This window comes from Myodes glareolus, chromosome 8 (genome assembly GCF_982192425.1).
Source record: "Myodes glareolus chromosome 8, mMyoGla1.1, whole genome shotgun sequence".
NCBI classification, from domain to species: Eukaryota; Metazoa; Chordata; class Mammalia; order Rodentia; family Cricetidae; genus Myodes; species Myodes glareolus.
This window is the reverse complement of record NC_142033.1, coordinates 100,188,774-100,206,289: the sequence shown is the minus strand read 5'-3', so window position 1 is coordinate 100,206,289 and position 17,516 is coordinate 100,188,774. Positions and strand designations below refer to the sequence as shown.

General features: G+C 42.6%; 1 protein-coding gene across 2 annotated transcripts in view; it reads left to right on the top strand.

Moving 5' to 3' along the window:
• Positions 1–9,779, top strand: part of Adgre1 (adhesion G protein-coupled receptor E1) — an 82,405-nt gene extending 72,626 nt beyond the window's left edge. For both annotated transcript variants that reach the window (XM_048427469.3, XM_085692338.2), the window contains 4 exons: positions 1,936–2,027; positions 5,197–5,365; positions 7,357–7,461; positions 9,373–9,779. In XM_048427469.3, the coding sequence (XP_048283426.3) occupies positions 1,936–2,027; positions 5,197–5,365; positions 7,357–7,461; positions 9,373–9,378 (372 nt within the window). In that variant the 3' untranslated portion in view covers positions 9,379–9,779. The remainder of the gene's footprint in view (positions 1–1,935; positions 2,028–5,196; positions 5,366–7,356; positions 7,462–9,372) is intronic.
• The last annotated feature ends 7,737 nt before the right edge of the window (positions 9,780–17,516 follow it).

Sequence of the window (17,516 nt, the reverse complement as noted above, 5' to 3'; positions counted from 1 at the left end):
AGGGTGGGAATGCAAGGAGGTATTTGCAATAGAAACCTGAGAAGTTTTGCCGTTTGCTAGTCCAGTCATGGACTCCTGCTTCGCTTGCTTTCTCAAACATGCCAGGACCATCTGCTGTCAGAATGGTACCTCCCACCCTGGGATGGGCCCTCCAACCGAAGATAGCAATCAAGACAGTACCCCGCAGACGTATCCACAGGCCAGTCTGACCCAGACAGCTCCTCAGTTGACACTCTCTCCTGTGGTGACTGCAGACTGTGTCACACTGGCTGTCAAAATCAAATGTGGCAAACATTATCTCTTGCTACTTGCCTTCCATCAAGCCTCTACTTCTTATGAAGTTGTGTTTCTGCTGTCACCCCAGGTTCTTTTATCCTTGTGTCATTGATAGCTTATTCTAGATCACAGAAAGACTATCCATGATTCTGGATTGGCAGAATTAATGTAGTAAAATGGCTGGGTTTTATTATCAAAAGTAATCTACATATTCAGTGAAATTTTCATAAAAACACTTCACAGACCTATAAAAACCACCCAAGAATTTACATAGAACTATAAAAGATCAGAAATAACCAAATAAGTCATCAGGAGATGATGACTGGAGTTGTCACCTGACCTCAAATTATAGTGCAGTTGAGGCTGGAGAGATGGCTCAAAGGTTAAGCACACTGGCTGCTCTTCCAGAGGTCCCAGGTTCAATTCCCAGAACCCACATGGCAGCTCACATCTCTCTGTAACTCCAGTTTCTGGGCTCTGACACCCTCACAATGACATTCATGCAGGTAAAATAATAATGAACATAAAACAAAACTAAATCAAATTATATTGCAGAGCCACAGTGACAAAGGCAGTCGGATACTACCAAACAACATATCACACACACACACACACACACATAAACATGTATGTTTGCATATATGTATATTACAACAACTAACAAAAAAGGCCATGACTTTGAAAGCGAACAAGGAGGGACTGAAGGGAGGAAAGGGAAGGAGAAAATGATTATAATTATAGTCGAATCTTCCACCCCCCCCCCCAGTATACCATTAACAAAGAAACTTAAAGGAGAAAGGACTTATTTGGCTCACAGTTCCAAGTTACAGTCAATCATTGTGAAAAATCAAGATCACAGGAAGTCAAACAACTAATCACATCACACCCACAGTCGAGAGCAATGAGCAATGAATTCATGCGTGCTGTGCCCAGTTCAGTTTCTCCACTCTCATACATGCACAGCCTCTGCTCAGGGAATGGTGCCACCCACAGTGGCTGAGGCTTCCCTCTAGTCAAGATACTTCCCACATGTATACTTAGAGACAACCCTTAAACAGTCTCTTACAGGTGTTCCTGGAGGCTTGACTCCTAGGTGTTGACAATTAATACCAACCATCAAACCACTTTGAGGAGGCTTGGAAAACACGTTTGAAGAGAATCAATCAACTCTCGGGTGTCATAATCTATAATCTTTGCTTCAATTCTAATTTAATAGATGGTGGAAATAAAAAACAACAACACCAACATGGGAACAACAAATATAATTTGTTGTAAGGTTGTTTTATTGTAATACAGGAGGTGTATATCACTGTTACAGTGTGGACTCAGAAGCAGGCTTGGAGGGGCAATTTCACTGCATAAGAAGTGTGTTTTGGATGCTGTAGCATGGGGAAGCAGCAGGTCAACTAAGTACAAGTGGGGGGTCTCATGTGGTCAGTCAGGAGTGATGATGGCTTTCTGCTGCTCATCCTAAATTGGAAGCAGAGGCATCAGTTTGGAAGTCATCAGTAACCAATTCAGTCCTGGTTATTTGGATCTGACAAATCGAGGATCGAAGCCTGGCATCCTGGATGGGTTACTGGAGGCCAGATTTCTATGTCAGATTGGTTATGGTCAGTCTGTGTGTTTGGTCTACCTACCCTCTGCTTGACCTTGCAGATCAACTCTGTTCTCCTCACCTGGACACTGTGGGTGCTGAGGCAGAAGCTCTGCAGCGTCAGCTCAGAAGTCTCAAAACTCAAGGACACCAGGTGCAGCCTCTTTCTGACTTTTGCCCCTTTGTCTTCCTTCTTCTGACAGAGCCTCACCAATCACTTTTCTGTATATATCATGTGCCTATGCAGGTACATGCATGCTATGACACACATGTAGGCATCAAAGGACACCTTGGTATTTTTTCCATCTTGTTTGAGATAGAGTTGTTTGTAGTTCATCACTGTGTATGCTGGGACATCTGGCTCAATCCTCCTGTCTGTTCCTCCCTTCTCAACACAGGGGCATGGGGATGACAAATTACACATTTTTCACTTGACTTCATGTGGGTCCTCAGGATTTGAACTGAGGTCCTCACAGCTGTGCACCGAGCAGCAATTTACCCATTGAGACACCTGCTGGACTGTGACCACCTGTTGTATATTCATGGTATTCAAGTGATGGGGCTTGTACAGAATAGCAGAGTCCAGGTGTCAATCTGCCTATTCAATCAATGCCATTTATGATTTGTGGGACATTTCATTGGTTACACGACCTTCACAAAGCTCAGTTTCTTCATCTGTAGGAAAACAATAGTGATACGTTTTTCTTTAAGTAGGTAATAGGCATTGCCACAATTGCTGGGAACACCAAGCCTTCTATAGATTGTCAATACATTCAGTGTGAACACATGCACATAAAAACATGGGCATACATGCACAATACATTCACATAAAACACACACACACACACATACATATATATATATGCATAATGCACACACGCATTCATGGTCATACAGATACACATGAAAATATGGACATTGTCTTAGGGTTTTAATTGCTGTGTAGAGAAACCATGACCACAGTAACTCTTATAAAGGAAAATATTTAATTGAGGTGGCATGTTGAGAGGTTTCTGTCCCACCTGGTCCTTTCAGCTGTTTAGTTCCAAAGAAACACACATAGGTCTACATTAATAATAAACTGGTTGGCCTATTAGCTCAAGCTTCTTACAAACTAACTCTTACATCTTAAATTAACCCATAATTCTTGTCTGTGTTAGTCATGTGGTTTGGTACCTTTATATCAGTGTGGCATTCTCATCTTGCTTCCTCTGCATTTAGGTGATGACTGCAGACTGAGCCTTTCCTCTTCCCAGAATTCTCCTGCCAATACTTCCTGCCTGGCGACTGGCCAATAAGCATTTTACTAAACCAGTACAAGTGACAAAACTTTACAGAATACAGGACGATTGTCTCACAGTAGTGGTGGCTTACAGTTTCAGAGGTTCAGTTCATTATTATCATGGTGGGGAGCATGACGGTGTGTAGGTAGAAATGGCATTGGAGAAGGAGTTACTACATATTAATCCCACAGGCAACAGGAAGTCGACTGTGACACTGGAAGTAGCTTGAGCACAGGAGAACTGAAAGCCCACCCCCATATTGACACACTTCCTCCAACAAGGCTATAACTACTCCAACAAATTCACACCTCTCAATACTGCCACAACCATTGTGGGCTATTTTCTTTCAAACCAACACAGATAAGCACACGCATGTACACTAACATGGATGTATGCATACATACATGCACTCACATTCTTACACACATGAACTCATAGATGCATACATACAAATGCACACATAAACACAGACAAAAATGGACACATGCACAAATTTAAATGTGGATACATGCACAAATACATGCAAATAATACAAACATGCACACACAGACTCCCACACCCAAGTATACATAAACATACAAGCACAATATGCACACACTGTCATCAGCACACATGTAAAAACCCATACACTCAAATGTAAATACACAATGTGCATTCACACATGCATTTTCAGCCACACACAAGCACATATATGCGTACAAAATGCACATCCATCCACATACATGCACACATGAACATACACATGCATACATCCATTCCCATGCACATGTACACATACCACACACATATGCATACACAGAGATGCACACACACACCACACAGAAATGTGAGAAAACACTAATATTTTAAAATGTCTGTCTATTTTGAGACAGATTCTCCCATAGGACAAGCAGGTCTGTAATCCATGATTCTTGCGTGCTAGGGTTACAGAGAGTCATATGGTCTGGTCTGGAGTCTCTTTCTCTGGCTAGGGAGCCAGTGTGAGCCCCTGAGTCATGTGGGAAGTGTGAGGTACAGAGAAGGTGAGTGTCTCACAAAGGTTTGAGAATTAGTCAATGAAGCAATCATTCCCTGATTGGCCCTGAGCCTAGTCCTGTGCCAAGCACAGCATGTGGTCACTCACTCTCCTTCCCCTCTTCTCCTTCACACTGTTGTCATCATCGTATTATCTCACAAAACAGCTTTGGCGTCACATGTTCTCTGTCTCTCTCTCCCTCCATCCGTCTCTCCTAATCTAGCCTTGGTATCTAAATAAATTCACATGATAAATGGCACGTGCCTAGATTTTTATTTGTTACGAAGTTCATAGGATTTGCCCACATTCGTCAGCTCTCAGTGCCTCATGCCTTTTTATGGTGGCACTGAATGGCCATGCCACATTTTCTTTATTCTACATTTATCTGTTTTATTCTACAGTATGACCATTAACCATGTATGTCATATCTGATATACTTTATATTTGCCTATAACTATTATATTCATTTATATATCGAGGAATATTTGGCTATTGTCTTCCTCAGGATGGGGAAAAGAGAGTGAGTACTTTGCATGTATCGTGCTTCTTTTATTATATGTGTACATTTAATTTTTAAGATAATAAAAGGATTTGGAACTACATAGTAGTGATGACTGCATGATGTGTGAGTATACTCAAGTCACAGAATCACAGTTTATGTTCTCAAAATGGTGAGTTTTGCCTGAATGAAAGAAGGAATTCTTAGTATTTTATAACAATGGTTTACCTTTCATATAATGATGTCTAAGGGTCTGGAAAATGGGCTCTTATAGCCATTCACTGCTTAACTTAAATGCATTCAATACACACACCCACAATTTTTGAATCCAGGTGTATCTTTGGACAACAGCATTTTAGTTGCCCATAGGACTTGATTTATTTATCCTGAGTCATCAGATTTCACTCTGTCTGCATCCCCAGCATGGTGCTGAGCCAGCTGATGTCATCCTCAGACAGTGCAAGGTGTTTCCATGGAGACCATACCAGCTCTCAGGACAATTCATTCTGTATACATTACCTTCCAGGTTGCTTACCTTCAAGGCCATTGCCCAGATCTTCATCTTGGGCTGTTCCTGGGTGCTGGGCATTTTCCAGATTGACTCCATGGCAAGCACCATGGCGTACCTGTTCACCATTATCAACAGCCTGCAGGGAGCCTTCATCTTCCTCATTCATTGTCTGCTCAACCGCCAGGTATGGGGCTGCCTACTTCCACCTTCGTCTCTGCATAGAACCGTCCACTTCATATGTCTGAAGCAGACCGACTTTGTTATCTAGAATTCTGTGTTGTGTATGCATGTGTGCTGTATGTATTTGTGTGTATGTGTATGTAATTGTGTGTTGTACATGTGTATTTGTACATGTGTCCATGTGCTCTAGTTTTCCTGGAGACTAGAAACTGACATTTGGTGTCTTTCTCCATCAAGACCCCCTCACCTCTACTACTTTATTTAAATTGATATGCACATGTGGGTGACCTCCTCTTGGAGAAGTTTGACAAAATGAAAGCCAAACTGTGAATTCTCCGCCTCCCTGCCTGTGTTTCCTGTCTGTCTTCAGTCTGTGGTCTGTGGTCTGTGGTCTGTCTGACCTACATGTGCTATATGTTGGATCTGTCTGTATTGCCTGTATGTGTTGTCTATATGTTGTGCCTCTGTCTAACAAAGGGATCACTCTGTGTTTATTGGACAGCACAAAAAACATAGCATGGAAAAGGCCAAGGAATTACTTATAGAAGTCTTTCACGGAGTTTTACAAGGGGAGTAATTACTTTACTGACCACAGTTGACCTAGGAGAGCACTCAGAACTACAGATCATATCAACCTGTATTTATGTGGTTTTTTTCCACATTTAGGGGATATTTGTTTTTCTTTAGATTATTGTTCAACCTGTTTGTTGTTCTCAGCAAATGATCACCACAAAACACAAACACACAACACAACACAATACACACACACACACACACACTATTCTACACTAGGGAAAGGGGAGGACACATAATTTAAGATTAAAGCTATGTCTTTGGCTTAGATTTTAAAAACTATTAACATGGGCAATCTAAGGCTCAGTAAGGTTCGTTACATTGTCCTCTTAAAGGCAGGATAGAATTAGGCAGGCTTGGCAATGGTAGGAGACAAGGTTGAACACATAGTCTTAGATGATTTCAAGGTGTATTATTAACCTAGTTGTAAGGTTTGGGGAAAGTTCAGTGTCTCCTAAGGCAGAGAATATTTACAGAAGAATGTGTCATCGTACCTATGCACATGAATGTAGTGCCTGTAGCAGCCAGAGGAGGGCACTGGAACACTTAGAGATGGAATTGTGGGTGTTTGCGAGCCTCCTGTCGTAGGTGTTTACAACCAAACTCGGGCCATCTGCAAGAACAAGACACACCCATAACCACTGAGTCTTCTCTCTAGCTCTTCTAGCTTATCCTTTGAGACAGTCTCCTACTGAACCTGGAGCATCAGTTGAGCTAGAAATTGTCAGTCAAGGCCCAGCAAGCATGCTTCTGTCTCTGTCTCCTGATTGCTGATGTGTGAAACCATGTTGATTGCCCTCTGACTTTTCTTTATTTTTGACAGTTTCATACAAGCACACAATAAACTAGGTTCCTATCCACTCCAATTCTTCCCCCAGATTCCTACATATTCTTCTGAACATGTTACCCAACCAGCTTCATGTTTCATGACTTGAAAAACCTTACTAGGTCTAGATAGTGTTTTCCATATATGCATGGGTGTGGGGACATCCATTGGAGCATATCCCCAGAGAAGGAAAATTTTCTCTGTCTCAGAAACGATCAACTGGCAATCATTTCTCAGTAAGGGGAGGGTCCTTGAGGTCTTTTACCAAATCCATACTATGATGTGGCTGGCTTGATATTGTGCAGACACTGGCAGCTGTTGTGAGTCCATGAGTGTGATAACCTTGTCATTTCTGGAAGACAGCATCCACAGCACCCCTCCTCCCGCTCTTACATTCTTTTTAGCTTATTTTCTATGTTGTCCCTGTTCTTGGTGTGTTGGGTGATGCAGTGTCCTGTTTAGGGATGAGCGCCATACTCAGCTTTTTTTCTGTTGGTGCTGCAGATCCAAACTCAAGATCTCATTTTGTGCAGCAAACTTACTGACTGGCCTAATGCCAGCCTTATTTACCTTGCTTTGTTGTGTCTCCGTCTCAGGTACGGGATGAATATAGGAAAGTCATCACCAGGAAGACTGAATCCAGCTCCCATTCCCAGACTTCAGGGATCTTACTGACATCTATGCAGCCCATTTCCAAGACGGTAAGAGAATGACAATGCGTTTCCCACTGATGTTGACTAGAAGGGGCACATTTGCTCAGCAAAGCTCCACAGTGTCAGTACTTCTGGCTGCTAAGTGTGCTCGTGTGCTCATGTAGAACTGTTGGGTGGGGATTTTGGAGCAGGATGCCTAGGTTTATACCCACCTCTAGAACTTCTTAACTGTGCAGACTAAACAAGGTGAGATCTATAGGTGCAAAGACAACACACATGTTAAGGATTTTATCCTAGCCAATGGTCTATGAGGCTATCAAGGAGATGTTCTTACTGGTTTAAAAGGATGTAATAATTTACATTCTCAAGTTCTGTGGCCAGCCTTGCTGCCAGGTTACAGACAGGTGGATTAGTCAAAGAAGGTATCTCGATGACATTTTTCTTGTTGCTGGAACAAAATACGTGACAGAAGCAGCTCAAGGAAGGGAATGTTTATTTTGTCACAGTTCAAGGGCACAGTGCATTATGGCAAAGAAATCACAGTAGCAGGAGCATGTGGCAGCTGGTCACATGGTATCCAAGTTAGGAAGTAGAGAAATGAACTCCGGTGTTTGGCTCACTTTCTCATGTTTCTCCTCCAGCCCATGGAATGGTTCCACCACTTGTAGAGTGGGCCTTCCAATCTCAGTTAATGCAATCGGGATGATCCATCTCAGGCACAGCTAGAGATTTGTCTTCCTAAGTGATTCTAGAATCTGTCAAGTTCACAGTCAATGTTAACCATCGCAGACGGTATGCACACAGTGGGGTTTTATTCTGCCACCCAGAGGAAATGGGGTAATTTTCCTGAAACATGGTTAGATTGGATATCATTCTGTTAAATGAAATACTCCAGAAACAGAAGTACAAATAATTACATGCTGTCTGTCATACATGGAATCAGGTGAATAAGTGACACAAAATTAAAACTATAACCATTTGGGAAGAAATGATAATCAGTGGGTACAGAATCTGGTGAAGAACAGGGAACAAGCACACTGTGACCAAAGTACATGATGTGTGTGAACGAAACCATGACAGAGAAACACACTGTTTTGTTCACTACACTAATAAGGACAGAGTGAATACACACTTACCTATATATGTACATACACACACTATTTGCTAATATAATAAAATTGACTTAATATAAGTCAATTTTGTGTCACTTTTCACCTGAACAGAACTTCACGCTGTGACTTCACTGTTCACTTAGTGCATATTGAATGCTATGCCATGTGGGTCTGTCATAGTTTCACTTTCTGGGGCTGTGACAGAATACCTTGAGGAAAGAAACTCAGTGGAGAAAGAGTTCGTTCTATCTCACTTCTAGATAATAGCTCATCTTTAGGGATGCCATGGCAGTAGGCTATTGAAATAGGTCACACTCTATCCAGAGTCAGGAGCAGAGAGCCATGAACCAGCTACATCTGCTAGTGCTCAGCATGCTCTGTCCACCTTACAGATTAGAAACGCCTTTCTGTGATTCGGCACCACTGAGAGTAGGTGTCTATTTCCACATCAGTTAATATAATCAAGGCATATCCATAGGCCAACCTGATCTGAAAACACCACACTGAACCTCTCTTTTCAGGTGACTCCAGATTGTGTCAAGTTGATAGATAAAATTAGCCATCACATCTTTCCTATTCCTTGGTAGTGTACCACTGATAAATTGCCCATGCTCTAGTAAATCACCAACCCACCATCCTAAAGATACTCACACAAATAACTACTTAAACTCAAGGAATCACGAAGAAGGAAAATTTGAACAAAATTTCACTGTTTATGCTTGTGGTCTGCTTCTATTGATCTCTGTGTACACGTGAGACTGGTGCCCCTGCAGACAAGACAGTAAGGATAATTTTTGGGTCAATATGTTTGACTGATGAAGAGGTAATTCTCTTTTGTGTTTTTCAGGGTTAACATCATTTCTTGCTTTGAAATATACAATGGAGCAGCATTCTGAGGAGCTTTTGGGAGCCTATTTTTAAATCCCTCTCTGGCTTATGGAAATTCAAGATCTCACAAGTGGAGGAACTTTCTTGTTAACTGAAAGCACGGTTGGATGGGACCAAATTACAAGGGTTTCATGCAGCAAGGAGAAACATGAGTTACTGCCCCAAATTAGTTTGCCTTCTGTGCTCTACAACTGTGGAGCTCCACATGTTTCGAAAAGAGCACATCCCACTTCAGTGGCACAAGTGCTACCATTTTCCTGTCTCCTGTGTCCTTTGCTGTGGGGCTTCAGGCGTTTTCATCTAACATCTATCATATATAGGACATAGAGTAGCTCTCAATAAATGATTTGTTGTCTTTCTGAGAAACTTGCCTATCTGTTATTTTCTCTTTGTCAGTTTCATAGATACATGCATTGCTCATATCCACCCTAACCCTCCAACTTCTCTGGGCAAACCACTGTGTTTCCTCTTACCTGCACATCCTATTTCTTGTAACACAATGAGTCCAACTAGTTCTTCTGCCTGCTGGGATGTGGATGGTCATGTTGATATTGCGGCTGCGCATGTGCAGTAAGCACAGCTGCTGTGAATTCTTAAGGACGTTGGTCATGCCCTGCCCAGAAGACACTGTTTCACATCTCTTCTTCCGATCCTCCATCACAAACATTCTTTCTATTTCCTTTTCCATGATGTTCCCTGAGTTATGGGTTTCATATAATTCTCTTACTTATGGTGAAGCATTCAATAGTCATTTCTCTCAGAACTTGGACAAGTTAAGATTCTCTATGCCTTCCTGATTTAAAAGAAATGATCAATAAAACCATAATGGAACTATCATCTTTGGTTAAGCGGTTTTTAGAAAAGGTTGCACGTGACAGCTTGACAGTATCATCCTAAATGGGCAACAATCAAAGCATCCTCTTTAAGTTCAGGGACACTAAGGGTGTACATTCTTTCCACTCTTCAATATTATGCTTAAAGTCTTAGTCAGAGCTCTAAGACAAGAGGAGATAAAGGAGGTTGGGAAAAGATGTCAAGTGCTCATACGTATACACATGACAGGAGTCTCTACACAGAGACCCTTAAATCCACCAAAAATCTCTTAAAACTGATATTCAGCAAAGTAGAAGCACATAAAATCAACACATACAAACTAGCAGCATTCCCATATCCCAATTACAAACACACTAGACAAAATTTCAGAGGAATATTGAAAAGCAAAACATTTATTTGAGAAAAGATTTTTAGAAGCACTATTGATGGTGTAGAGTGACAGGCAGCAGCATATTGGGGGCTCTAAGGAGAATTCGGGGGATTCTGGACAGGACTCAGGTGAAGGCAGAGGTTCTGCAGTGTGTGACTGAAGACTGACGCGCTGTACCCACAGAATGTGCTTGCAGCTAGGCCTCCTCTGGGTCAGCTATGAAGGTTAGAAGACAAGAATATAGAAAATCAACCTAATGTTAATTCTAGGAACCAAATCGTGTTGTTTTGGGAATTGTCATTGTTCAATAAAAATGAATGATCCTTACAAAATGGTGAGACTCTGACCATTTATAATTCCAGAAACTTTTTCATGACTTGAGCAGAATTCTTCAATAATGTCTGTCAAGTGTGAAAGAGGTAAAAATTCAAATGAGGTTATCGATTTTAAATTAAAACATATAGAAACCCAATAAGCACATGAAGGAAGAGGCCTACTCCTATCCATGCTGTGTTACAGCTCTGAGCAGGAGGGTATCCTGGTAGCCAGTAGCCAAAGAATGCCTATTGCTGAGAGGGAACTGTATCCTAGCAGCCAGAAGTCAAGGAAAACCTGTATTATGTCTCTAAAGGGAAATGTAGCTCTCCCGAATTCTCCCCTTCTCCCTTCTCTCTAACCATCTCCCCTTACATCCACCCTCCCACACTCCCGTGCACCCAAGTTTTACCTGGAAATCTTGTCTACTTCCAATATCCAGGAGGATAACTATATGATTTTCTTTAGGTTCACTTTCTTATTTAGCTTCTCTAGGATCATGAATTACAGGCTCAATATCCTTTAACTATGGCTAAAATCCACTTATGAGTGAGTACATACCATATTCCTCTTTTTGGGTCTGGGTTACCTCACTCAGTAAAACGTTTTCTATTTCCATCCATTTGCATGCAAAAGTCAAGATGTCATTGTTTTTTACTGCTGAGTAAAACTCCAATGTGTATATGTTTCACACCTTCTTTAACCATTCTTCTATTGAGGGGCACCTAGGCTGTTTCCAGGTTCTGGCTATTACAAATAGTGCTGCTATGAACATAGTTGAACAAATGCTTTTGTGGTATGATGGGCATCTCTTGGGTATATTCCCAAGAGTGGAATAGTTGGGTCCTGAGGTAGGTTGACTCCCAGTTTCCTGAGAAACCGCCACACTGATTTCCAAAGTGGCTGCACAAGTTTGTATTCCCACCAACAATGGATGAGTGTTCCCCTTACTCCACATCCTCTTCAGCATAGGCTATCATTGCTGGCAATGAAGGCTGGCTGAGAAGTCAAGGGCAATGGCACTGGGTTTTGATTCTACTGCATGGACTGACTTTGTGGGAGCCTGGTTTGTTTGGATGCTCACCCTTATAGACCTGGATGGAGGGGGGAGGACCTTGGACTTCCCATGGGGCAGGGAACCCTGACTGCTCTTAGGATTAGAAAGGGAGGGGGAAGTGGGGAGGGGGAGGGAAAAGGGAGGCAGGGAGGAGGTGGAAATTTTAAATAAATAAATAAATAAATAAAAAATAAAATAAAAAAGAGAAATGTATCCTGGCAGTTGGAAGCCAAGGGATACCTACAGCTCTGAAAGGAAAGGTATCCCAAAAGAAGTCTTACAGCTCTGTTCCAGTGTCGGGGGGCTGTCTCCCCAGAGAAGTGTTAAAGTCCTTGTTCCGGGAAAGGTTTCCCTAATGCACGTTTAACAACTTGGTTCCTGCAGGAGTGGTTTGTCCAGTGGGGTTGTCACAGTTCTGTTCTTCTTTGCTCTGGAGAGATGTTTGCTCTGGCTGGCGGGGGGGTTTCCCAGCCTGATTATCACAGCTCTGCTCCTTTCTGCTCAGCTTCCTCGGAGTGTAAGAATTCTGCTACATCAAGGGGAAAGTTTGCTCATCCAAAGTGTTACAGTTCTCCTCTGCTCTGCTCCACTGTGCTCTGTCAAGAGCCATGACAGCTCTGTTGGGCTTTGGCAAAAGTTGTTACATCTCTGCTCTACTCTGTTTTGGTGAAAGAAAATTGTTACACCAAACCTCACTCAGGAGACTTTTGGGGATGGAGAAATACAGGAGAGTGGTTTCCTCTGCCAGGATAGAAAAAGGCAGCCCCAAACAAACAGGTAAAAGGTTTATATAGTTTCTTAGGGGATGAACTTTCCAAAGTGAAGATTTTCAGGTTGGGGTTTGGTAGGACCTGATTTTTTGAGCTTGGAATGAGCTCTGAGATTGGTTGGATTTTGTGCTTTGGGTTTGGTTTTCATGCTTAGGGATTGGTTGGATTTCAATTTCTGAACTGGTTAAGGGCAGGGTGTGTTTCCTTGGCTTTGGTCGCAGGCCTAGGGTATTCTTTTTTATTTTTTCTTTTTCTTTTTTTTATTAAAAATTTCCACCTCCTCCCCTCCTCCCACTTCACTCCCCTTCCCTCCCCCCACTCTCCCTCCCCCTCCTTCACTAAGCCAAAGAGCAGTCAGGGTTCCCTACCCTATGGGAAGTCCAAGGTCCTCTCTGCTCCCCCCAGGTCCAGGAATGTAAACATCCAAACAGACAAGGCTCCCACAAAGCCCGTAGTAGAATCAAAGCCCAGTGCCATTGTCCTTGGCTATTCAGTCAGCCTCCAATGTCAGCCACATTCAGAGAGTCTGGTTTGATCACATGCTCCATCAGCCCCATTCCATCTGGCCTTGGTGAGCTCCCATTAGATCAGTCACACCGTCTCAGTGGGTGAACACACCCCTCGCTGTCATGACTTCCTTGCTCATGTTCTCCCTCCTTCTGCTCCTCATTAGGACCTTGAGAACTCAGTCCAGTGCTCCAATGTGGGTCTCTGTCTCTATCTCCATCCATCACCAGATGAAGGTTCTATGGTGATATGCAAGCTATTCATCAGTGTGGCTATGGGACAAGGCCAGTTCAGGCACCCTCTCCTCTGCTGCTCAAGGAACAAGCTTGGGACATCTCAGACACCTGGGAACCCCTCTAGAGTCAAATCTCTTGCCAACCCTAAAATGGCTCCCTTAATTAAGATATATACTTCTCTACTCACAATCCACCCCTTCTTCATCTCAACTGTACCATTCCCTCAAGCTCTCCCCCTCCTCCCCTTCTCCCTTCTCTCTAACCATCTCCTCTAATCCCCACCTCATCCCCACCCCCATGCTCCCAAATCCTGCCCGGCAATTTTGTCAAATTCCAATATCCAGGAAGATAAATACATGTTTTTCTTTGGGTTCACCTTCTTATTTAGCTTCTCTAGGATCATGATTTATAGGCTCAATGTCCTTTATTTATGGCTAGAATCCACTTATGAGTGAGTACATACCATATTCCTCTTTTTGGGTCTGGGTTACCTCACTCAGTAAAGCGTTTTCTGTTTCCATCTATTTGCATGCAAAAGTCAAGATGTCATTGTTTTTTACCACTGAGAAGAACACTAAAGTGTATGTGTGCCACACCTTCTTTAACCATTCTTCTATTGAGGGGCACCTAGGCTGTTTCCAGGTTCTGGCTATTACAAATAGTGCTGCTATGAACATAGTTGAACAAATGCTTTTGTAGTATGATAGGGCATCTCTTGGGTATATTCCCAAGAGTGGAATTGTTGGGTCCTGAGGTAGGTTGACTCCCAGTTTCCTGAGAAACCGCCACACTGATTTCCAAAGTGGCTGCACAAGTTTTCATTCTCACCAATAATGAATGAGTGTTCCCCTTACTTCACATCCTCTCCAGCATAGGCTATCATTGGTGTTTTTGAGTTTAGCTATTCTGATAGGTATAAGATGGTATCTCAAAGTGGTTTTGATTTGCATTTCCCTGATCGCTAAGGAGGTTGAGCATGACCTTAAGTGTCTTTTGGCCATTTGAATTTCTTCTGTTGAGAATTCTCTGTCCAGTTCAGTACCCCATTTTTAAAAATTGGGTTAATTAGAGTTTTAGTGTCTAGTTTCTTGAGTTCTTCATGTATTTTGGAGATCAGACCTTTGTCTGATGCGGGGTTGGTAAAGATCTTCTCCCAGTCAGTAGGTTGCCTTTTTGTCTTACTGACAGTGTTCTTTGCTTTACAGAAGCTTCTCAGTTTCAGGAGGTCCCATTTATTCATTGTTGCTCTTATTGTCTGTGCTACTGGGGTTCTATGTAGGAAGTGGTCTCCTGTGCCCATGTCTTGTAGACTACTTCCCACTTTCTCTTCTATCTGGTTCAAAGTGGTCAGATTAATGTTGATGTCTTTAATCCATTTGGACTTGAGTTTTGTGCATGGTGATAGATATGGATCTATTTTCATTCCTCTACAGGTTGACATCCAGTTATGCCAGCACCATTTGTTAAAGATACTTTCTTTCTTCCATTGTATAATTTTAGCTCCTTTGTCGAAAATGAGGTATTCATAGGTTTGTGGATTAATATCTGGGTCTTCAATTCGATTCCATTGGTCAACAACTCTGTTTTTGTGCCAATACCAAGCTGTTTTCATTACTGTAGCTCTGTACCAGAGTTTGAAGTCAGGGATGGTAATGCCTCCGGAAGTACTTTTATTGTATAGGATTGTTTTGGCTACCCTGGGTTTTTTGTTTTTCCATATAAAGTTGACTATTGTTCTCTCAAGGTCTGTGAAGAGTTTTTATGGGATTTTGATTGGGATTGCATTGAATCTATAGATTGCTTTTGGTAGAATTGCCATTTTTACTATGTTGATCCTCCCAATCCAAGAGCATGGGAGATTCTTCCATTTTCTGGTATCCTCTTCAATTTCTTTCTTCAAAACTGTAAAGTTCTTGTTAAATAGATCTTTCACTTCCTTGGTTATAATTACCCCAAGATACCTTCTGCTATTTGTGGGTACCATGAAAGGCGATGTTTCTCTGATCCCTCTCTGCTTCTTTTATTGTTGGGTCCCTAGGGACAGGCCTTTGCACCCCCACTTGATCTGTTTTGTACTCTTTCAGTTGGTTGAAAACAGGAACAAAAACAGGAACAATCTGTTGTATTCAGCAACGTTTCTAAGGATGTTTACCCCTAAGCCATTGAGTTACGGTGATGAGCATCATGCTTTTGCTTTCTTGGCCTCCCCGGCTGAGGGCTATATATACTGTGTGAGAAAGTGGAATAAAGGTTTGTCTGCAGAACCTGAAGTTGTGTTGCATGTTAATCCCGACGTCCCTCACTCAGAAGAGCGACAGTGTCCATGCTGGCTCGTCAAAGTGGAGGTTCCACCGAGATCTGAGAAAGAAGGGGTAGTGGACAGGGTCATCTTAGGCCGGTAAGGATGGATTGGGGTAAAACGGGATCCACAAGCAGTAAAAGAGACCTGATATATCAGATAGTTAAATTGTTAGAGAAACTAGGAACCACAGTCAAAGAGAGAACTATAGAGGATTTTCTTAAAAATATAGCCGCAGCAAGCCCATGGTTTGAGGTTTGAACATCTCCGACTGGAAACAGGTAAAAACAGATTTGCAGAAACAGCTGCAAAAGGAGGGTGCCGATAGCCTCTCTATATCTGCCTTTTCACTATGGTGCCTCATTCACGATGTCCTACTTACTGATAAAATGAAAGTGAGACTGGAGGTCGTAGCTGCTAAAGAGATACTTGAAGAAATACAGGAGGAGGAGACTCGCCGGTCCATAGGATCGGCAGAGTCACATAGGGACCAAAAGGAAATGTCAGAGGTACCAGGGGGAACTTTGGGATCTGGTGCAGGACTAAGGCTAGTGCCAAAGTCTACCTGCTTTCGGGTGCAAAATTAGATAGCAACAACCTCTGAGTCAGAAAATGGGAAAGACAGCCTCAGCTCCAGTGCAGAGAATAGTTTATCTGATGAGGAAGCACAGCTAATGCAGGAAATTAAGGTACTTCAGAAAAGGCTGAAGCGCTGTAAGGCGAAGGATTCCTTATGTGTGCCATCAGCCCCACCTGCTTTTAATGCCGATTGGGGAAGGAGGGAGTCCCATTGGGGACTGACAGATGACAGGGAGGCCAAAGAGGGCTCTGGAAGAAGAGGAGGTGTCGGTTTTCAGCCCCAGCACACAGTTGCCCCAGTTATAGAGGTACCTGATGCTGAGACATGTGGCCTTGAGCTTTAAGGAGATGAAGCAATTTAAAGAGGCCGTGACAGTATACGGCTCTCAGGCCCCATTTACTCTTGTCATGGTAGAGTCTTTTGTGGCATAGAATCTTACACCTAGTGATTGGCAGCAGCTATGCCATGCAGTACTATCGGAAGGAGATTACTTATTGTGGAGGGGAGAATATCAAGAAAATTGTTTACAAATAGCTAGGTTAAATGCGCAAGCAGGACAGGAACAGTGCAATCTAGACATGCTAACTGGAGCAGGACCTTATGCTGACTTGGCCAATCAAATTTTGCTCAATCCTACCATATGTCAAACTTATGTTGCTGCTGCTTTGGAGCCTGTCCGCTGTCAGTTTCCACAGTTATATATTGTTCATTATATGGACGATTTATTAATAGCAGGGCCTGATCAAGATCAACTGCTCAAGGCTTATACTCAAATGCAACAGAATTTAGAGAAGGTGGAGCTGATCATAGCTCCTGAGAAGGTCCAATTGCAAGCCCCGTATTCCTACCTTGGGTACCAATTGGCCATGGATGGAATTAAACCAAAAAAAAATAACTATTGACCTCTCATCTTAAAACCTTACATGATTGGCAGCAGTTACTGGGAGACGTACAGTGGATACGCCCCTCCCTAGCAATCAAAACAGGTGACTTAAGACCATTGTATGATATGTTCTTGGGAGATCCTGACCCAACCTCTCCCCGAATAGTGACACCTGCAGCCAGGCAGGCCTTAAGGCTTCTTCTGGACAACATTAAAAGGGTCCATCTCCAGCAGATTAATTATGATCAATCA